This window comes from Pogonomyrmex barbatus, unplaced genomic scaffold, assembly GCF_055798465.1.
Source record: "Pogonomyrmex barbatus isolate J1 unplaced genomic scaffold, ASM5579846v1 scaffold3, whole genome shotgun sequence".
Lineage (NCBI taxonomy): Eukaryota > Metazoa > Arthropoda > Insecta > Hymenoptera > Formicidae > Pogonomyrmex > Pogonomyrmex barbatus.
In genome coordinates, this window is record NW_028297127.1 from 5935096 (window position 1) to 5958374 (window position 23279).

Below are 23279 nucleotides of genomic sequence, written 5' to 3' on the forward strand. Positions count from 1 at the left end.
AAAAAAAATTATAGAATTATATCTTATTATTATTAGTTGTATTATTAATAAATTAATTATGTCTAAATCAATTTCTTAAATAAGTCATCTCCTTTTTTTATACATTTTTATACTTATACTTTGACATTGAAATATGTTGAACATAACTTTAACAATCTTCTTCTTTTCTCATAGAATCACGGTTTAATTTCTTAGAGGCTCGAGTTAATAAACTATACGGTTTAAGATGAGATTACCAAAATTAGTAAACTATATGAAATGCTCTTTTCTTTTCAATTACAGAAAATTAAAATGACTTTCTGTATATTTTACACCTTATTATTTAGATACATATAATATAATTGTACTTCCACTAATATAAAATTTATAATTATAACATTATAAAATAAAAATTATAACATTATAAAATAAAAAAAAGGTTATCGTCACGTATATCAATTTTTATCAATTAAGCGATCAGGACGTAATGAATAAATTCCATCGAGACAAATACAATGTTATACTTTATTTCGTGCGTTTCCGTCGTAGTACATTGTCCCCTGCAAAAAAAGGGGAGGGGAAGAACTCAGTCGCAACAGAAACGAAGCCATCTTTTTCTATACAAACACCAATTCGCTACTGTACACAATTATTCACGTGCGCGTCACTCTTTTTACGAATTGTACGTTGGAATGACGTCGCGTACGATCTTTGTTTCAAGACACGAGGAAATATCGAGAAGGGATGGAAGGGGGAGGGAAGTAGAGGGCTCGGGGCATGAGAATGTCTTCGTTCGCGAATCAATTATCAACTAATTAATTCACATCGCCGTCGCGTAGGCACAGCTAATAATTACATCGCGATTAGTGGACCGTAAAAACGAGAATTTTCTTTCGCGTTCGCGTTTCTCTCTCTCTCTCTCTCTCTCTCTCTCTCTCTCTCTCTCTAATTTCTTTGTGCATCGCTCTTTTTCCACGAAATATTTACAAATATTTCAATCACTCTTCGTTGGCTCGGCGCGCCTCCTATCTTACCACCTCGTAATATTTATATGCTAACATTATTTATTTTACATTCAACATCGATAGACATTCACGTAGTGCTAATAAAATTTCTATCGTCTCCTCGATCGAACAAAAAGGAGCGTGTGTGCCTATTAGCTCTCAATAGAGCGTGCGTCTAAGCAAAAATAACAGGGAAGAGCAGATAACAAGCTGCATAATTAAATCGACACACCGTGGGCATTTTTGTAAATCATCACTTAATACGAGACAAATTGTTGCACGTGTAATTCCTATTTCACCTTTTATAACATCGTGCGATTTAGCGATGCGCAGATTTACGTATGCAGTAACGAGATCCGCTCCGCCTCTAATAATTCATCGATCCTTTGCCACTTGTCGATAAAAAAATATGTGCACCATGTATCCTCGTTAAATGCAAGTGGCCCCTTGGTGCACGATACTACTGCCCAATAAGTGTGGATATTGAGGAGAATTTTCGAATATACTATCAAATCGGATCTGATGTGAAGGACGGATTCCACGATAGAATACCACACGGATATTGAGATACAGCTCTTCGTCCGATAGATCGATATTACACCCTTTTATAAACTTTTGACAAGCGAAATGAAAGAAATATAGATTTTCAACCGACACACACACACACACACACACACACACACACACACACACACACACACACACACACACACACGCATGTTTCTTTATCTTCGATCCATTTTATTTTTGCTATTTTTTTACTATACGAACAACGGAAAAGTATCCTTGTTACTGTCTATTCAACTATAACTGGTCCTAACAAGATTTATTAGTCGAATAACGGAATATTCGGAGAACATTATGATGCATCTTAATATTAGAGATATCGAGTCATTTTTGACATTTTTAAAATTTTTTTTTATATTAAAGATGTTAAAGATGTGATTTTGGAATTTTCTAATTTTTCATCAAAGTCCTTCCGATGGAGTATTAAAATCCGAAAATTTTAAAATTCTATCTTTGAAATGACAAAAAATAATTTTAAAAAATAGCAGAGGTTAAATATCATCGCTTAATACTCTTAGTTTTATATATATATGTATATATATATATATATATATATATATATATATATACACATATATATATATATATATATATATTACACAATAGAATGCTATATTTAAAAAAAAGATACTTTTCAGATAAGTATGTGCTAGTTAATTTTGCTGTTAGATCGAATAAGAAATGTGCAACGCGATCTCGAAATATTTGAGAAGTTTGTCGCGTAATAGTATTGTGCAGTAATATTGTGCGGTTAGGGTGTATTTTCAATAAACCACTCTACATTATGGTATCTCTATCATTGAATTGATCAATACGTCGACTGCCCGCGCAAATTGCCATTCTTCTCTAATCAAATACATTCAATTACACATGGCAGGTGACGTATCAACTTGCGCTCTTCGTTTACTAAAATTCGTCTTTTACAATAATGTGAAAGTTAATTCGATTTTTTGATTAGATATTTCCTTCTTTATAAATTTTTCGAGATAAATCTGATCCGAGGCCTATATTGCTGATTTTTTACTTTTAGAAATCAAAACAGATAAATAGTCGCAGATGCGAAACATGATTTTATAATGAAACAAATAATATATTCCACTATTTGCGTCATAATATAAAACACAGAAATTGTAAATCAAAACGAAAATACGATTATCTTTAAAACAATGATAGATTAATAATACTCTTTGTTCTATTATATACAACAGTCTATAAGCCTCTTCGTCCTAACTATACTAATAACTAACTATAAAACTTCGAATGTTCAAATGTTCAAACTCGCCGCTTTAGATCCAAAATATTCCTTAACTAAAGTCTTAGATTAACTTTCTCTTCATACTCTTCTTTTTCGTTCCTCATAATTCTTCTCTTATATTGTTTTTCAACAAAATTTATCAACATTTTCAGAATTGATCATATCTTTTCTAGAAAATATATTCTTTACTCTAAGCCATTTTTATATAGATGATGCTACCAGACTTTAGGAACTTTTCATTCTTTATTTATTATTCTATTTTGAATATTTCGAAAAAAAGGATCTGCATCGAATTGACATGCGTAGAAAACACATGTGCAATAATTTTATTTCCTTTTTCTGAGTTTGGTAACACAGATCTAGTCAAGCAGAAAGTGCGTCATGTATAATTGATTTAATTGTTATACATTATTGATTTAACTGTCATACATTACAACGTAAAATATTCCTTCGACATTCTATTAGTAGTATAAATATAAAACTTTCACTGACTTCAAAAAGGTACCTTATCGATTCGAAGTTTCCAAGTATTTTTCTATTGCATCTATCTTACGCTCTATAAACTCTCACTGACTTCGCAACAATAAATCGTACTTGGACGCAACGAACTGCGATATAAGGAACAATGAGATCTCTTAAGCAGCTTATACTTGCATATATTCTTGATAACATGCGTATCGAATAAAACTGAGATCGTTACGTAAAATATAACAGTATAGTCTCGCGAGTATTGTTCATTCCTTTACAAACTAACTAACATTCGAAGAATATTACAGATCGTATTTGAATTCACAAATTTCCGAGTTGGAATGTACATATCGCCTAAAATAAAATAGGCCTCTATTTTACATTCGTATTTATCACACTCGTGACGATCCCTCGAGGTTGTCCATATCGCGACTTCTCATAATTAATAAATCTAATTGTGAAGCATCTAAATAATTATATATATAATATTTAATAATACTAATTTTATATATATATAATTATTTGTATTTTGTATCTTTAACGCTCCTCTCTTATTATTGAATATTATATAGTAAAAATTTATTTCTAACAGCGAAATTAAATCAAAATACAATTGCATTGAAAGAAATCACAATTTCTTTCATGAAAAGAACTTTTGTTCCAAAATAGAAGGTGGACATTATAATAAGCTGAAAAAGCTTATTATTTCTTGAGATTAATACATCACTTATTTAAGAGGCCAAGCATCTTTTTTCACGAATAAAATAATTTTATAAATGTACAGTTCGTTTTTTACACGAAGTGACTGGATTTCACGATGACACATGAGTTGAAGAATATCGTAAATCGGAAGAAAAATTCAAGGGAAATAACTTTCGATTGTATGAGATATATTATGAATTAATACCTTGTTTTCTCTTTAGGTAATCGCCGTTCTCTAAAATACTTCGTTTGTTGATAGTGCCGTTGAAGATGTACAATCAGGTCGCTTTATGCGAAATATCATTTATTAGAGAACGTTACGATTACGCGTGTAAGAGGACGTACTGAAATTCAATTTACAATTTATTCGGTGGATCTGTTAGCGTTTGAGAAACACCGCTTTACTTCTGCTATAAATACGCGGTGTGTTTGCTGCTGTGCTCAAGAGCGGCAAGAACGTCCTGCTTTTGCCTGACGTACAGCCGTCCCTTCTTCCACGGATTCTGCAATTGAAGCGGCTTGAAATCGTCCCTCAAGCACCGCTCTCGCGCGCCGATCACGGCAACTAGACAGAAGTTTGGTAGCTCGTCGGCCGTGTAAGTAGGCCCCTTTTGTCCTTTTAGGACCACTGCCATGTTCAGTTGTTTGACAACAAGGTCCACCACTTCCCGAGCCGTGGTCCTTGGTGTTACGTGCAGCTTCAAACTGGTACCAGCTGCCAAACCAGTCTCATAGGCCGCGTAAACCTGCAACGACAGTCGAAAGTTGTATCCCTCATATTTGCAAATGGTACATAAATCACGTGATAGAAAAAAATCAATTTAGCGCAAAATGCAGCAGTCTCGAATAAGGAATAAGTGTATCTATAAATGCGTACATAATTTGAGTTAATAAAATTATACCACTGAAATCGCATAGATATATTATGTCGAGGTGTAAGCTTATGTAATATACATGTGTAATATACATGGTGTGTCTGAAAGATTTTAAGTGACTCAGTGAATAAACGATATAATACGCAACATTATAAATTTTTGTAAACTTCCATTTTGATTATTCACGAAAGAACAATCATTTCAAAGTTAATTAAATATTTTATTTATTAATATTTATATTAATATCCTCTTGTGATTCACAAGAGGGTGAATTCTGTCACTCAACTTCCTAATCTTATAGACACACTTTGTGTTTAGACGAACACTAAAAAAATGCGATATATATTCAAGCCGTAAAAATACATGTATATTATATACAGCACGATATATACTGCACATAAAAATCATGTATATTAAGAATTATTAATTATTTATACTTCTATGCAATACCCTTTATACGACGTCATACTATTGTAACACATACAGATATAATTTGTCTTCAAAATAGTACAATACAATAATAGTACTATTACAAAATGTAAAACGATCATAGTAAACCTTTCATGCCGTACTGATTTTGACACATTAAGCATAATATTTAAGCATAACCGAGCAGAGCAAGCGTTGAAATTTAGCGGTGTTGACGGCTTACTCAATATATCCGCTACATTCGGTTTGCACGAGAGGACCAAGTGAGCTGTTTTTAATTATAATCGGGTTAGACTTGTGTTCCCTAGGAAGGAAAAATATCATTTAAAGACTGCATATCGCGAATCCAGGGGGATTTTAATGTTGCTGAAAATTAAACGTCTCGAAACGTCACGTCTAGTGTAGCAAATACATTACGACGAGCATCGCAATATCATAAAATTCAAGGTCATACCTGAAGAATGCCTGGCAGGGGTGCCGGCATCATCGTCGCCTCGTCCTTCTCCTCGTTATCCAGATTATCCGGCGGAACGGTGGCCATCGCCGCGACGCTCGCGGTCGGCTTGGACGTCTTGATTTTGATCGGCTGGCCGGCTTTCAAGCAGACGCTTGAATTCGTCGCGGAGTACTCATCGCTGCTCAACGAGTGCAGACTATCGGAATTCGTGTTACTCACGCTCAGCAGACTCGTAGTGTTTGTCATCGCCGTGGAGACACTCAGCAACGAACCGCCGTACATGATGGGCTTGATGCTCAACAACGGACTGGTGGTGGCCGACGTCGATGTTATCGTGGCAGAACGATTTCGCGGGCTGTGTTTGTACTTGGTGAGGATCAAGGTATCCTCGGACTTGGAGGGCGGTAACCTCGTGTTCTGTAGCGGTAATAAATGATTGGCGCTGCTGGTGGTTGTCAAATTGCTCAGATTGCTGTTGCTGCTTATCGGCGCGCATGATGATTTCGGAGGCTCCGAGGTCGTCGATGCGTTTGAGGTATTGCTGCCCTTGCGAACATATTGCCCACTGGGCAATTGTTGCTCGCTCTTGCTGAATTCCGTCGTGAGAAGGTTGGAGGACGATTTCGACAGATTGGGACCTGGCCAGCTGCCACGGCCGGGGCTCGACTTCACGAGCTTAGGATCTCTCGGTGGCAATTGTAACAAACTTCGTTTCAAACTGTTACTGTTGCTGTTTTTGTTTCTATCCAGACTGAGCAAGTGTTTCATAGATATGCCAACGGTTTGCGACGCGATCTGCGAAAACGTATTGTACATTTTGATTAATAACAAATGATAAAATATATTAAGATAAAAAATTAAGTAAGATTATCTAATAAGATATGTTACAGCGAGTATTACGTAATAATTACGTTTTGTTGGGAAGAGCCGCGATCTCTCGCGAAAGTTATAACGTCAATCAGCCATCTGGCACCTTTCCACACGGTGTTCACTTGCGTCTGAAGATCCTGCAGTCTCGCCAGTTTATCCTTCGCAATGCTCAATTCCAAGGAACTGAAGGCTTCTCTGTGATTATGCTGTGCCTGCGCGGTGTCCAGTTCCAAGATGCAGCTGAGTCTCGAGTAACGATTGATTACATCTTTTTGATACGTGTTCAGGTGCACCATCTCGAAGACTTGAATGGGCAACGATAGGAGATCACCGCGTTGTAGCAGAATTTCTCGCGTGCCAGGCACGCAACAAGCGGTTTCGGCGGGCGGTACGGCGATCAGGAACGACACGTCGTGAGTCAGATCGATCACCTCGGCGTCGTATAGCCGATGCACCAACGAATCCTCCGGATTGATTTCCATATAATTGAACAGTCGTCGCGCTGTCGCGGCGACCAAATCGACAAACAGCTTCTGCTGTTCCGTCCCTTGCGCCTCGTTTGTCACGTTCTCCTTCTCCTCGGATTCCTTCACGGAAGATTCGGATGTGCAGATGCGCGTTACCCTCTTGAGGTAGTCCCACTCCTCCCTTGAAAGACGAAAGCGAAAGTACGATAATACATATCGATAGACAATCCTCAAACAGAATTATGATATTTCGTGCTTCAATGAATACATATACTTACGCAGACACGTGCGGATTATCGCGGATCTTGCAATGTGGCAATACATTCGGCGATTTCGTTGGAACAACAACCTGTATGAGGTCCACGCTGCTTTGCATTTTCAGATAACCGAGATATAAACCCTTAGATAGTTTAATACTGCTGACTTGGTGATATGTCATTTGCTCTTGTATGCTGGCCATCAGGATATCAGAGACGTTACTGTCTTCGTGCGTTATGACCTTTTTTATGACTTTACTGAGCGGCAACCATCTGCTGTTTAATACAGATACCAATTTCGGTGACTTTATGTAATTCACTGTCGAGAACACTAAAGTGCCTTGGATGTCTCTGATAGGTTTATGATACAATTGTCCAAGGTCTTGTATGCACAGCGCAGCCTGTAAAAAATATATCGAATATATCAACATTTCTATATTTTTGACATTTTATATTTTGATTAAATAATTGAGCAAAGTAAAAGTTCAACGTTTCTAATATGCAACGGACCTGCATTTGGGCAGCTGCTTGAAGTAATTTTATCCTAAAATGATTAGTCGAGCTGCTGTGACTCTTTTCCATGTCCTGCCGAAGGGATTTAACGTCGTCCCACGTACAGGCGACTTTCATGAGCCAATGAAAATCGTTGTAGATACAGCTGGGATACGTCTCGTCTATCTCAATTACGGGTAAAAAATCTTCATTTGTAACGAGAACCTTGTCCTCGTGATAGAGTAGACACGCCAGAAATACTCCTCGCCTGAGATTCTTTTGAAATTTACTCGTCGCTGTGAAGAGCTGTTTTATCGTTGTTTTCTTCTTGTGATTTCGCCTCTGCACCGCCGGCGTTTCTTGCGTATACTCCGGCCGCCTTATGTCGGTGAACAAAGTGTTCAACTGTTCCAACCGCCCCGCGAATCTCGGCACTCTGCCATCTATATCCCTCCAACCTGCAAGACATTGTAAATATTTGTAAAATTAAAAATTGTTCAAACACAGCGATGAATGTACTGATGTAATATGTAATAGTACAGTGTCGCGTCGTAATAATAACCCATGTTCATCCTACTTACTGCTAGGTGTAACGTGTGCGGGTGATGAGTTCCTGAACCTGCTGTAACCCTTCAGATTTCCGGCTGCGGCGCGAAAGTGATACCTTTGACCTTGCGTTAAGCTTTCGATGCGACATTCCCTCTGCTTCATGTCCAGAACCTCTCTCTCGCCGCAAACGACCGAAAAGTCATCGTGCAAGCTCCATTGAACCTTGAACTTGGTACAGATCGGAGAGTCGTGCGAGTCCGGTTCTTGGAACCTGACTGTCACTGACGTCGTTCCGGTGACGTCAACCGCGACTAGGAAGGGCATGTCGGGTGGGCCTGAAACGTAACAAAAGATTCATGTTTTAAAATGCAGAAATATTCGTTATAAGCATAATCTTTCAGAAAGAATGAGAATTTAATTTTTCAAAAAAGTCTCAGACAGATAGGTGTCCCTATTCCAATCCAATTTCAAGCAGTAACGCAATTTAGGAATTTAAATTAAATATATTAAACTCACGCGCTTGATCGAAACCCAGTAACATTTTCCTGAGAGCTCTGGCTCTCCTTTCCCACAGAGCAAGCTGCTTGTCCTCTGTGCTACCACCGCATCCCGTGAGATTGTTATGTTGCGTGGAAAAGCTGGCCCTATGGCTGCCAGGCGGCTCTAACAGAGTAGTTCCACCGCTGCCGGAAGTACTGCCACCAAGTTCTTGAACTCTGTGTTCCGCTTCCGAGAGCAATGATGCCAAGTGACTACCCAAAGATTCCGGAGACTTGACTACGTTAACAAAATAGTATCGAGTCTAGTTACAAAATTACGGTCGTACGTGCTAGAACTAATTTGAATTACACTTAAAGCGAACCTCACGTCTGCATAGAAATGCAAGGAATAGAATTTGGCTACGCTTTGACAAACGACGATTGTTATCACCGGTATATTGTTTCACGCATTATTATTACGTTAATTAGAGTATTCGGCGTTTCCACGTAACGATATCGTTCATCTTGTATATCTTCTCGCAGAACTACGATTGCAATTTTCGTCGTGATTAATTGGAAGCCCAGTTACAGTTGTAATTATTTCTCAGATGGCGCGGAAATTAATAAAGAAAGATGTTGAAACATCGCACACGATTTGACAAATTCTCGGATGACCGAGTTGAATGTCGAGTTAAATTTCTGTTCTTTATGGGACCTCCGTCACCCGTCTACGGAACAACTCGGACGCTAGTTTGGAAGAAGCGTCCTTATCGCTTCATATTTCATTTTCAAAGAAAATGAGTACTCGAAGTGTACTATGAGTACTCCAGCGATGTCACTGCTAAAGCGCTAATGAGCGTAAAGGGACAAATTAAGATGCGAGAAACTTTCGCAAAGACGAACGAAGCTCAAGTTACTCATTTAATAACGCGGGGATTTCCCTCGGTCTCGCTTGATGGCACATTAGAAGAAATTTATTTTCCTGAACTTTTCTCCCGGGGAGAGACGCGACGATGGCTGAGAAACGCTTCGTAGCGCGTACAATAATCCTTGGCACATTCGCAAAATTCGATTTTGATATCGCGGGCTCGAATCCAAGCGTTTCGAGTCCCGTTGCAGCGATCATCAAGAAAATTAATGGAAATGGCTCTAGTTTCATTCTATTCATCACAGCCTTTTTTTCTTCCGCGCGCGGAACGTTTGATGAAAAAGTGTCGCATTTACAGACCCGCAAACCATCCGGCTTAACGGGAACCGAGAGCGTCGAGAAATGTTTAGACATCGCCGTCGACTTTACAATTTCACGTTGCACACATACCCCTCCTCCCCTTGCCCTCCCCGCATTCGATCCCCGTAATTACGCCGAGACTGGATATATCGGACAAAGGGATACGTTATTAAAAACGTCGCGGAAAAAGCGCAGCTCGTGTCCAGTGTCCAGCGAGAGAGGACGACTCCTTTTTTTTTTTTTTTTATTGCTCACCTCGCGTTTCTGCTTTTATATATTTATTCGTCGTAACGCAATAAAGCTCGACGGCATTTTTATTAGAGGCTACGGAATCCTAATTGGAATCTCTCGCGGAACTGTCGATTTCCTTGGATTTTTTCGCGCGCGACAAAGAGAGATGGAATGAGGGAGGAGGGGACGAAAGGGAGAGACAAAGAGAGGACTGGAGATTATTTTGCGGGAAAGCGGAGAAGCGAGTCTCGCGAAAAGAGCTATACGGATCAACGGGATTCGTTACGGACGTCGCTGGTAACGAAGTTCGCGCTATGCGGCCCGAAGTTTGTAATTGGATTCGATTGTACTTACATTGGTTCCCTTCCTGCGCCCCGAAAGCAACTAGCATTTTTGCCAGCGGCCTGTTGTTACTCAGCACGGCAACGTCCAGCGGTGACAGGCCGTCGCTGTTAACGCTGTAAATAATGAGATTGCATATAGCGCGCGCGCGCGCGTCAATAATAAAGTTTTCTTTCAGATCCTTTCTAAAAAGGAGCAAAGTGAATTAGGACTTTCTCGCAACCGAGATTTTACCGAGTTTTTCCCCGCTAGCATTTTTCCTTTTCTTGTTTTTTTTTTTTTTTCCTCAATGTTATACCTCAAAGCGCGACGTAACTTTACACGTCGTTTTCTAGGCGGCATTAAACACTATGTAACTCTATGTATCAACTCTATGTATCACTTTCGTGGCGCTTTATCCGCGGAAAAATCTGGCATTATGTGAAAATAAAACCGAAAAAGCTTTTCGGTCATCGAGTCTCCTACTTCGGTCTCCGCTTTATATCAAGTTGAGACACGAGAGATTTCTGTCCGAAATAAAAAGAACTTCGTGAAACTTTTGGTAACGTTTATACGGCATTACGAGATCGATAAAGGTAAAGTAGACTCGGTAAGAGCGATCTTCCTTCGTGAAATTATAGATCGAACAGTCGACTGTCATCCCGCTTGTATTTTCTAGTCCGAGTGTATCTCGTTTTACGTCCCGTCACTTCATTATCTTCATTAGAACGGAAAAATTTTGTTTCGCCCAAACGGAAAATCGTGGGATTAATGAGATTCCCTCTGAAACATTTAATTACTTTCGCCTACTTCACGTCGGACTACTTTGATACATAAAAACGGAATGGGAACATCAAATAAACGTTAACGATATAAAATAGAATAAATGCTAGCTAAATGAATTTTCCAGTTTTACGTCACTATCGACTTCTCTCGTTCGCAACGAGAATTTGAATTCCGTTGTTACAGTTACAGTTATCGTGCGGAATGAGTAACTTGTAACTTTCCCGCTGCCTACAGATTATTTTAATTCTGTACGAATGTTCTTGTTTTTAACTGCTGCATATTTTAAATTAAAATATGCGGAAAGAGAAAGAGCAGCTGACGTTTCTTGAAATTATTTACTCCTAATATAAACTAATGCTGCATATAATGCGTTATGCATTACCTCTCAAAAATCATTATACACGTTATGCACGGATTTTGTTAAAGGATCTTATTATTAAAGGAAAATTTGACCAGATACGGATCTGAAAAATTATTTTGTTTGCCCAAAATAATTATGTAGATTAAAATAATTATATAGAAAGTTCAAATTAGTTGCTGAAATGTAAAAAAAAAAATTTACAGTCATTTATTATCATCAATTATCATTATGTTTAAACGTTTTACATAATTTGATGAAACATTTTAAATAATTTTGATAATTCAACAAAATTATCTTTAAGATCTGATCCAATTTTTCGAGCCTTCGGCGAAACTGTTCTTTTCTCGTAAAAATACAGTCATTAATGTAAATTAATTTTTCAATTAATATCATTGTAGAATCTTATTTCCAATATCCTGACTTGACTAACATAATTATTGGAAATATATCGTCGGAGTTCTTTCCTAATTATATCAAATTTCAACAATGTAATAAAAATTTCTACTTACTTTTCTCGCTAATATGAAAACAAAGATTAAAACCTTTGATCAAACGTAATTATATTTAATTTCAATATATCAGTAATTATTAGTTCATTATCAATATTGATTATCAATTATTATGTAATTCACGGAAATTTGAAGCAATTCCCAGAACTTTTGCGAGCCAGATCAATCAGGTCTGTTTGTCGGCGTGTTAGATTGGTCAGCCGAATTGACAGCGAAATCTTGTTTAACCTGAATAATTTATTTACCGACAACCGACGCTTTTGTCGTGGTTATTGATGAGAGACACCGAATTTATTTTCCGCAATTATCGCGCGCAGCCGGCTATGAAAAACTTGCAGAAGCATTGCGCGGAGCGAAACACGTCTCTCTCGTCGATTTAAAGAGGTGCCTGCTTACTCGTTCCACCGAAAATTCGTGACACAATTTAATTCACGAAGAACGCCGCGACATAATTTAACACGTCCTGGCTGAAAATCAAATTAGTCCAGCGTAAAGATTGCTTTCTGGACTGGGGAATTAATTATACGGGTTACAAAGAACAATTGAAGCGAAAGGAAATTTTTATTTTGTCCTTCTTCTGTGTTTCATGATAATTCCTCTCGCTTTGAATGTCCCTCGGATCGTGATTACAAAGGAGAAACGTTAAGGCTCGATCGCAGTTTGAGGGATTTTTCTTATACACGATAGTCTGCACCGGAGATGTATAGTGACCCAGATTTCTTGAGATCCTTCAAGATTTACGTCGAATCGAATCGAGATGTTGGCTCTATCCTGGTCGAACAATTCCTAATAGCGCGATTGACTGTTTCTGTAGCTGGCGCGCTCCGAAAGTTTCAGCTCGTATATTAGATTAAAGTCCCTCGAAGTAATATGTATTTCGGAGTACTTCTAGGTCGCGCGGCAACGTATACTTTTTCGAAGAAAGTACGACAGGCTGAATCCTTTGAGTGCCACGAGATCTTTCGGAGATTAGCTCCCCCCCTCATGAATATGAACAATAAATATAAAAGATAAACAAAACTTTCTGGAGGTATCTGTACATCGCTGAAGATGATTTGATTTTGAAAACAAGCCGAAACCTTAGTATCACTTTAAATTTTTGTAATGTGAGAATTGAATCTGTTTTTCAGAACAAGAAAACATTTTGAATGTTCATTAATTATCGCGACGTGCACTCTCAATTGAGGGGATAAGGGCTGGAATAAAGGCACAATTCTACTACTTTTTTTCCAGAGATTAGCATAAATAAAGAAATTGATGTTGCTTACACTAATTATATATAAACATATTTTGATTGTCCTATATTGATGAAAACGAAAATATGAAAAAAGAAAATAGAAAAAAAATTTATTATGTAATAAGAAAATAGTAATTATTTTAATTTTTCTCAAAATCAAGATTTTATAATTAGACTCTTATTCCGTCCGTCCCTTCAATTGCCCTCCTTGAAAGTTAATTAATTTATAAGAAATAAATATTTTATTCTTACTCTCGTTTTTGATATTTAAATTATGTAGTGATATAATAAAATATTTGGCTGTCAGGCAAGATAATATCGTCAATTTATCAGCTTTTTCATCGCTAAATCAATCATCTTAATCGCTCCTTAATTGCGTACATATATGATTGCGTACATAATGATATAAATAGTCGCTTACCTATTTACGTCCACATCGGTAGACTCCAAAATAGTCCTCGCCTTATCCAAGTGACCATGTTCCACAGCCGCAAATAGGGCTAAAAATAAAATGACATCAAGGTTTTATTTTTTATTTTCTCTCTCTAATCATATGTAAATTTACTAAATTTTACAAGAACGAAAATATTAAAATGAGCAAATTTTGAGAAAAATTAAACTGAAAAAAAAATCTATAAAAATAAAATACCATGCAGGTGTATGTTGAGGGATTGGGCCGAGAGAGGATTGATGTGTATCGACGATAGATTATTTAGTTGTTGGGGCTGCTGTTTCTTCTTACCGAAACCCTCCAGGAACTCCATCCCTTGCAACGAGTGGAATTCTACGCGCATGAGGAAATAAAAGAAAATAAATAAACAAAAAAATGTTACAAAAATGGATAAATCAAAGATAAATACACAACGTGAAATGGTGAGCATTAAAGGAACAGACAGGGGATTGATGTATATGTTGGGAAAGATAAATCTCTGTTGTGAACTTAAATTTAGTCGATAAAATTTGTAAGTAAATTCAGAACAAAGTATTAAGTGTTCGCTAAAGAAAAAAAAAACAATGATTAAAAAATTAAAGACAAAGAGAAACAGAGAAAGAGAGATTCCTACATTATTTTTTTCTTAAATTATCTCACTTATCATATTACAATCGACTCATACGTTTTACTCGAGCCACTTTCACGACTAGAAATTCTCCCACGTATCAGATATTTTACAATGTTAATGCCTCTCGGCACACCGTTTTATGTTTCGCGGTAAACATGCTTTCCTTTTATAACTTTCCAGGACGATTATTGATTTATTTAGCTTGAAAACAGGCCGGTAAAAGTTAAACGCGTTATTTTACCAGACAAAATCTAGATCATTTTTTTTCATCGTTGTAAGAGTTAAAACCGATAATTCGCCGCGGAAACTTGAACTAACTTCCGAGAAAGTGCTTAATCGCATCTGGCGCGCCGTTGATTAATTAAAAAATTTATTGATCTAGCGTACTTGATCCCGATGATGTCGACATGAAAACTCGCTCCTGACCGAGCTGCTCGTAATCCTTCGCGTCTCTTTTCCTACCGGTCACTATTTTATTCCGGAAACTATTACCACGTTTGCTCGTCCAAAAATTGGCGATATTGTCGACCGTCCTGATTCTGCAGGACTTCGAAGGACAGATCTTAGTATCATCGTGAATTTTCTGACTCTGATAGACCGTCGCATTTTTTTTCTCCGTCTCGTGTACCTTGCAATAAAACTTAATCCTCGGGCGATCAAATTCTCCGAAGGACTCGACCGTCCGTCGGTTTATCGCGCTCGCGGGCGAGCCCTCGCCCCTCGGTTCGCGAGGACATTTCAGAGGATCTGTCTCGCATCTAGGACGAAATGCATTTCGCGAGTCTTCGTTCTCGAGGTATTTTTCATTTTCACCTCGCGCATAATTCTTTTTGCGATAGAAAGGTCCGTTAGCCTTGTGGGAATCCACGACGACGGTCAGAACGTCGCACTTGGATGATGCAGCGCTCTTAGTTTTCTCATCTTGTTTCTGTCGTTGTTCCTCTTCCTCCTCGTCGACTTCAAAGAGGAAGCTCGAGACGGAGGAGTCCAAGGAGCTATCCAGCACGAATGTGGGGTTCTCATAGAACACATGTTTACTCGATCGACACATATCTGTCTCGTAAGACACAGATTTATCAGTACAGTCCTTCCCTCGAGTATCCTCCTGCGGATTGTCCGCGCTGTGTCTTCTGCGAAAGATGTGAATAACCTTCGGTGATTTCATACCTTCGTTCTTCGTCGAGGGTTTTTCCACGTCCTTACGACCCTTGCCCATTAGTCTGTCGGTCAGAGACAGCTTGCTCTTCAGATCTTTTGTGATCTCTCGCGGATCGGCGTCGAGAGTCGACACCGAGACCCTCCGAGGACTGGTGGATGCCTCGTCACCGATTTTCTCCTCGATAGGAGGACTCGTGTCCTCGGAGTCTTTTCGTGGAGTCGATGACTTCTCGCCCTGAGATTCTTCAAGGGCGGAGAGGTTACATCCCTTCTTAGCGGTGAGATCTTTCGAGACGGACGAGAGATCGAAACCGGGGGTCAATCGCAAATTCGCGTGGTTGCGTATCTTCGATATCAGTTTCACAGACGCTCGGAAGGACCTCGACCTCTTCAAGGTCGACATCCTGCCGCCCGAGGAACGTCTCGATAATAATTCCATCTTCGGGCTGGATGAAGAGGATTTGCGAAATTTCATCTGGGTATCGCTCGATAGTTTCCGCTTGATATATGTCCCAATGTCCTATCGAGATATCTAATCCCTTTGAGAGTTCCGATATGCCTGGGTGTTCCCAGTGCGATGAGATCGCTTTTCGTTTTATAAATTATCGAAAATATATGTATTATTGCTACGAGCGATAAAGCGCAATTACTCCGCTTCTCTTTGGTAGGATAAAGCTTCCGAAGATACCGATCTCCGTAAATCCGTAAAGCAATTCTTTGGCTGGATAAAACTGAAAAAAAAAAACCATCGGTACGGTCATTTGCGTGATCCCGCTGCCTCGATGGAACATAACGGCGCATCTTTTTTTTCTCGGATTGCACGACGGGGGAGGGGGAGGGGAGAGGGGGGGAGGGGGAGTACAATATATTATAATACAGCTCCGAGGATTATTCGAAAGCTCCGAAAATATTGATTCTCCTAATGCGATTAGTCCGTGAATTAATTCACAACGTGTCGAGTTTTCGCTCTGACTGACAGAATGTCTCTCGCCACGGAGAAGAGCTCTCTCTCTCGTCTCTCTTCCGCGACGAAACTGCTAAATATTTACATGAAGCGTTGGAGAGAAGTGAAAGAGGAGCGGTTAGCGATGAAAGGGGATTAGCACGAGTGTCGGCGATGAGGCGACGACGACGTAGACTGCTACGTGACGACTGCTGTCTCTGAAACGATTTTATTGTTTACTTAGGGCCACGTACTCGCCCGGACGATTCTCCCGCGCGACAATTGGCCATTACGAAGAAGTGGACGGGACACGGCCTCTTCCTCCTCGGACAATTTACCGGGCCAATCAAATTTATTGCTGTCGTCCGTTAGTCGTTAAGATCTTGATGACAGCGAAGTGTAAGTACTTCAAGATCAATGACAAGACCGCCGGTGGCCTAACCGGCATCGGACGTACAATAAAGTACGATTGTTCTCATTGTTCCGTGACTCCTCCGGTTGATACGCGCATGAAAAGTTTAAGCGCGAGTTTTTCGACTCATTGCACCTTGAATAACCAGGTCTGAAGAGAATATCGATGGACCGATAGACTCTGATATCTATATCGGAGAAAAGGGAAATGCCTTGATATTTATATCGGAGACTCGAATAAAGGATCGATTCATAGTTCGAGAGCTACGTCCGTATCGAGTAAAACGTAATAATTCGGACGTCTTTCAGACGAGACTTCACACGCTGCTGCTTTCCGTTATATCGAGCGCGGCTTTCTCCACGTTGAGGAATCATCGGCGTGTTATTCACAGAGTGATGATGAACTGAAATATCCTTTCGTGGGCTGTGCCAGCCTGTTTCTCGCGAAAGCGTGAACGTTCGAGCGTGCCCGGATCGATTGGAAGGGGCAAAAATTGGCTGCTCTTGCGATGCCGATTGAAGCTCATTAAAAGTTAAGGAGGGAATTGCTGGTCGATGCTAATAGGATAATTATAGTCTGGAACCGAATGAATTGTTAGATAGTTTCGATCTGAGGGCGCGTTCTCTTTGACTCTCTAATAACCAATGTACTCGAGATCGAGGAAACCCGTATGAGCGCGCAACTCGGAAAAAACATCGGAAAAAGAGTGGAAAGAACAGCCTGAACGTTTCTTCTTTCAATGGCCGTCGCATTAATCACTCTGACAATGCCTCTTTTCTCTCGTTTTCTTCTGTCCCATTCGTCTTCGTCTGTTATACTTCCGTATAAGCCGCACGATTGTTATCGCGATGAATCGATCTCTTTACAGAAGACGTCAGAAAACTCGGGAGTCGTCTCTTAAAAGCGGAACGATTTGCAACTGACGACGAGTCCTAACTCATTTTCCTACTTCGTTACGGACAGTTGTTTACCCCTTCAGAGCGTTGTCCTCGTTATCGGCCTCTGCCCTGATAGACGACAATCTACTTCCTGTAATGAGGAGTCACGGTTGTTTGACGCCGCGTCCTTAAGTTGGAAGATGTACAGTTACCATTTTTGAGAGAGAAAATTTACACCGTAGAATTTCAAGTTTTATAAACATTTATAGACCGAGACAATGTTCCTCCATACTAGGAATATATAAGAACGGTTGTTTTCTTGTTTTAAGATCTCAGCTAGATTTGCTTTAATTGTTTTTGAATTAGCATATATTAATTCAACAGGCTTTGTTTCTGCCACCAACTACGTATCGTTATTAATGGATTTGCAATGTAACTTGCCAAAATCAAAATTGTATATCCTCCCTAACATCTTGATAATTTGATAATAATTAATTTAATGATAATTAAGAAAACCTTACAGAAATACATCTAAATTTCAAATTTTAGTTTAAATAAAATTTTCCTTGATTTTATTCTATATTTGTGCAATATATTTTATATAATTCTTATTTTTTTTTTTTTGTTGAATTTTAACTTGAGTTTCTCTTCTTTTAAATTCAATTTTTTTAAATTCAATTAAATTCATTGCTTAGTGCGCTAATTACTATTTTATTCGTTCTTTACACACTTTTGCTTTATTTTGTAATAACTTGTAACATATTTGTTTTTTTGCTTATTTGGCCAAAGGAACTGCTTTAAACAATGAGAAATGGCTATTACTGCGCCATGTTTAAACCATATGGGAATAAAGATTCATCTCATGCACAGGAAGTTACAAGAATGAAGCTTTTAGAAATAAATATATTATACTGGAAACGCGTTTGTATTTTGTAAGAAACGTGGGAAAAGTCCGTGTAAATGTCACGTAGGGAAGCCGAGCAGACGCGACGAGTGTCGTAACGTCTAACGTCTAACGTCGCCATTCCGGGTGAAAATCTTAAGCAACGACCACCGTCGTCGCGGAACCTCCGAGATTCCCGCGAACAACAGTATCGGCGAACGTGTCGTTTATGGTTATGCAATGATCTCATGCAACTTGCGAGGCCAATCTCGCAAGGACGTACGTGCGTCCGTTCACCGTTCGAATACCATCGCCGGTAAGCCGACCGGGATTAAAAGTCAGGACACCCCGCGTCGTGCTATCCGAGAAGAAAAGTTGCCGCGCGGCACGCAGACTACCTGACTATCACAGAGCAAATTCCATAGCGGCTGGACCGTTTCTAAACGCGATGCCGAGAATCGCATCTCCGAGCGTGCAGGCGAGGACAGAGTCGTCCCTCGGGGCCGGTTAAGGTCCCCATGATCTTCGTCCAATCGTCATGGCGACACATCGCTTCCGCACGAATATCCATAATTTGGATATTATACATCGATTCAAGTGACTCTTTGAAATTTTTTTTATCACTATTAACTCTTGTCACCACAATCTTTTACACAATTTTTATGACGTTGTGACTTTTTTTGGTCACCGTGCACCCCCCTTGCTATTAATCTACGATGCCACTCGGTATTTCTTCAATTGAAAAACCACGTTCTTCAATTAATCACGTGAAAATCACGTCGCATCGAAGAAGACGAGTCGCCTCTTCTTTCCAATCACACACAATCCAAAACTGGGGTTAAACCTTCGACACGTGACGTGACCTCGCACATAGTGCCGATCGATTTTTAAAGATTTACCGACGGATGGGTCCACGCTTCAGAAACGCTTCAGGCGCGCGCGCGCGCACACTTTTTCCAACCGTTGCTGCTGCACACACACACACACACTGTTGTGTTTCGAAGTTGCTGGAGTTTGCTGGCGCAAAGCGTCACGATTTTCACAGCGATTTTCACAGCTCGATACGCGGTACCCTCGCGACGATCTCTCTCGATTTTCTTCTTCTCCGCACGCGATCTGCGACCTCAACTCGCGAAAATCGTCGCAACACATCACAATTTTGCGCTGAGCCGCTCCAGCGAGCTGTGAGCACCAGCGATGTGGCATTACTGGCGGGGTACACATGCCAGCCAGCACGACCCCCCGATCCGTTCCATGGTGAACAAACAGCTGCCGCGTCTGGGCCCCCCCTCCAACAACCGGTGGCCACGTTGCGTAGCTCCGGAGAAAGATCGGAGCACAAACTTTTGGCATTGACGACTATGTTACACGAATCGTCTGCTCTGTCTTAGGCCAAAGGAGTGGCATTTATGTTTTATGCATAGAAAGAATAGCTTTGAAGAAATCAAAAAAATTTTGACCAAATACAGATTTGAGAGATAATTCTTTTTTAATTTTTAAAAATTATTTTTCAAAAATAATTTTTTTTTAAATTATTATGTAGAACGTTTAAACACGACAATAATATTGAAAATTTTTTTATATTCCGAGAACCATTATTTGAACGTCCTACATAATTATTTTCACGGTCCAATAAAATTATTTTTCAGATTTGTATCGAGCTAAATTTGTCGATGAAACTATTTTTTTTGTGTGAATACTATAAAAATGAATAAAATAGCTGATTTCGCAGACAATCAGAATATTTTAGATAGTAGCTTTTTTTAATTTTGTAATTATAAACTGTTTCTGTTTAATTAAACTGCTATTTAAAGCAGTTAATAAACAATTATTAAACTGGGATAAAGCAATTAACAACAGTTTAATTAACAGTTTAATTAACGTTAACAGTTTTATCCAAATTTAATAACATTAACTAATGTGAACTAATATTAGCGACTTTGTCCTAGTACAAATTAGAAATTATCAAGTTTCTTTCGTTTAATCACAAGTGTCTCGTTTGATATAGAAGAAAATGAAAATAGATTATATGGCACGTGAGAATATCGTGGATTTTGGCAAAGCATACAGCCGCATGAGGTAACTTTTCCGTTCTAATTTTATTCATAGTATTACCTCAATGGTTGCCCAAGTTGACGTCAATGTTTAATTAGAGCGATGAAATTATGTCTAACACGCACTTTGAATTTTACCTCGTTAAATTTCTTTGGCACGAATTATTAATAACGCTACATAACGCGCGTTTCGATGAGCTTCTTTTCAAACTTTTAAAAGCTTATGTAACGTTACATTAACATTAGATGAACATAAATAAATTCTGTGAATATGTTACATTCTCTCTCTCTCTCTCTCTCTCTCTCTCTCTCTCTCTCTCTCTCTCTCTCTCTCTCTCTCTCTCTCTCTCTCTCTCTCTCTCTTTCTCTCTCTCTCTCTTTCTCGTCTCTTCATCGATATATGAAATGAAATACATATACATATATACATATATATATATATATATATATATATGATATCTCAATCTCAATTTATTATATCAATTAATTATTATACTAATTATCGATAATTATAACAGTTATCATTAAATACCAATATTTACCCGTATTTATCATTAAATAACAACGCGGCGTTGTTTAGCGCGTGCTAATACATTCACCGCGAAAATTTCGGGATTGTTACGGCAAATCGAGTACGCTGAATGCTCATCACGTTCGAACGCACGCACATACACACACGCATATCCCGTTTCCATGTTTGAACCTGTCTGCGTAATTAAACAGCCGGTTAAACGACGCCTCCGTGCTCACCATCAATCGAGAAATTCTCGGCGCAATCTCAGGCTAAACGATAAAATTATCAGCGCGCCGCATTAGAAACCAGACAGAGAAACCAACAGAATTCCTCGGCAATTCTGGCGTAATGTCAAAGATACGTCGTCCTTTGGTTGCACATAAAAATGTCATTAAGTGTGTGCGCGCGACCCCATTAAATTTTGTTCCGCCTCTTTCTACTTTTTCCCTTCTTCCTTTCTTTTTTTTTTTTTTCACCATTACGTCCAATGACGACGTGCCGCATTTATTAGCCATATACGGATAAAAGACCTGACATTTGCATTTTTTTTCATGCGAGACCAGACCGGTCTGGCACTTGACGCTCGCTGGTCTTCCAGCGAGAATAGCTATGGCGCGCGAAGAGGCGATTTGACAGAAATCGCTGTGATTATCTCTGCGAAAGGTCGTGTCGTGTTTTCGCGTAGCGTAAAATCACCGGAAGTCCGACCTTCCGCAGCAGATCTCGCTAGAATACACACAATTTTGAGAAGCGATTTCACGATAGACTACATACAAAAAAATTAAATCTCAAATCAAGACTACATTCTTATTTATAAGCATAAGAATATCATAATCTTCTTAGAAAAATTTTTGCCTCGATTTGATTGGATTTGTATTGATGCGAGTATAGATATTTTCATAAACAAATATTATAATTTTCATTCAGAAGATTTTTATTCCTGAACAAAAGTAATACTTGCATCAATACAAATTCAATTAAATTAAGAATTAATTAAAATTTTCAAGAAAATTATGATACTTTTGCTTATATGTGGGAATATTTAACTTGATTTAAGTTTAATTTTTTTTTAACATGCCGAATATTTTTTTTATTTTTAACTTCTCTATTTTCAACCTGTCGAAAAAGTCAGCTATCTCAGCTAGATTTAAAATAGCCACGAAACAATTTTTGCAAAATTGTTTGTCTAACTAAAAACTAAGTTTTTTGCAAATTTCATCAAAAACTGAGTTTCTCATCAATATAAATCTGAAATAAATTTAAAATAATTATCAGACACAAATCTGAAATTAAAATTTGAAATTAACGTAAAGTTCGTGCATAAGTTAATATTTATAGTTTCTCAATCTTCTTGCAACCAATATTAGTTCTGATAATATTGTATTTCTAAGAGCAGACTTATATATCATAACTTAACGGGTCAAGTTACCGTGTATCTTTCATTTGTTAATGATAAGACGGATCAAATAAAGAAAAAGAGAGAAACATCAAAAAGTTTATTAGAAATTGCGGAGCGAAACTTTCTCAGAAAGTTTAGCTATTGTTTTGCGGGAATTTAATTTCTATTCTGAAGATGCGATAACAATGCCCAGAGTTTTGTTCGCATGGAACGAATCGTAACGAGGTGAGCCGTGAAACACTTTTATTTCGTCTACCGTTTAGATGCATTTCGCGGAACTCTGATATCGCGATCCTCATTACGTTTCATAAAGAATGAGCGGAATTTCTGTTCGTGTTGTTTTAAGACGTGCTCGTAACGCGCTCATCGGCCCGTAATACGAATCCTCCGTGATTAATAATGCTCATTTCGTAGTGACGTAGTAATACAAGGATATCGATAAGCCGTCCGCCGG

At 38.7% G+C, this 23279-nt stretch overlaps 1 protein-coding gene and 1 long non-coding RNA gene across 9 annotated transcripts in view; one reads left to right on the forward strand and one right to left on the reverse strand.

The window, feature by feature from the left end:
* LOC148935965 (uncharacterized) overlaps window positions 1–23279 on the forward strand; it is a 154546-nt gene that overhangs the window by 41889 nt on the left and 89378 nt on the right. The window lies entirely within an intron of this gene.
* Window positions 491–23279, reverse strand: part of wake (ankyrin repeat and fibronectin type III domain containing protein wide awake) — an 83812-nt gene continuing 61023 nt past the window's right edge. For 2 of the 5 annotated variants that reach the window (XM_089079941.1, XM_089079940.1), the window contains 10 exons: window positions 14173–14307; window positions 13945–14023; window positions 10664–10767; window positions 8888–9148; window positions 8404–8706; window positions 7841–8280; window positions 7352–7731; window positions 6648–7254; window positions 5734–6531; window positions 491–4721 (listed from right to left, as the gene is read on the reverse strand). In XM_089079941.1, the coding sequence (XP_088936067.1) occupies window positions 4386–4721; window positions 5734–6531; window positions 6648–7254; window positions 7352–7731; window positions 7841–8280; window positions 8404–8706; window positions 8888–9148; window positions 10664–10767; window positions 13945–14023; window positions 14173–14307 (3443 nt within the window). In that variant the 3' untranslated portion in view covers window positions 491–4385. Of the gene's footprint in view, window positions 4722–5502; window positions 5584–5733; window positions 6532–6647; window positions 7255–7351; window positions 7732–7840; window positions 8281–8403; window positions 8707–8887; window positions 9149–10663; window positions 10768–13944; window positions 14024–14172; window positions 14308–14971; window positions 16474–19256; window positions 20141–23279 lie in introns of those variants that run through there. The other 3 variants (XR_968074.2, XM_011642094.2, XM_011642095.2) reach the window with 3 other exon arrangements.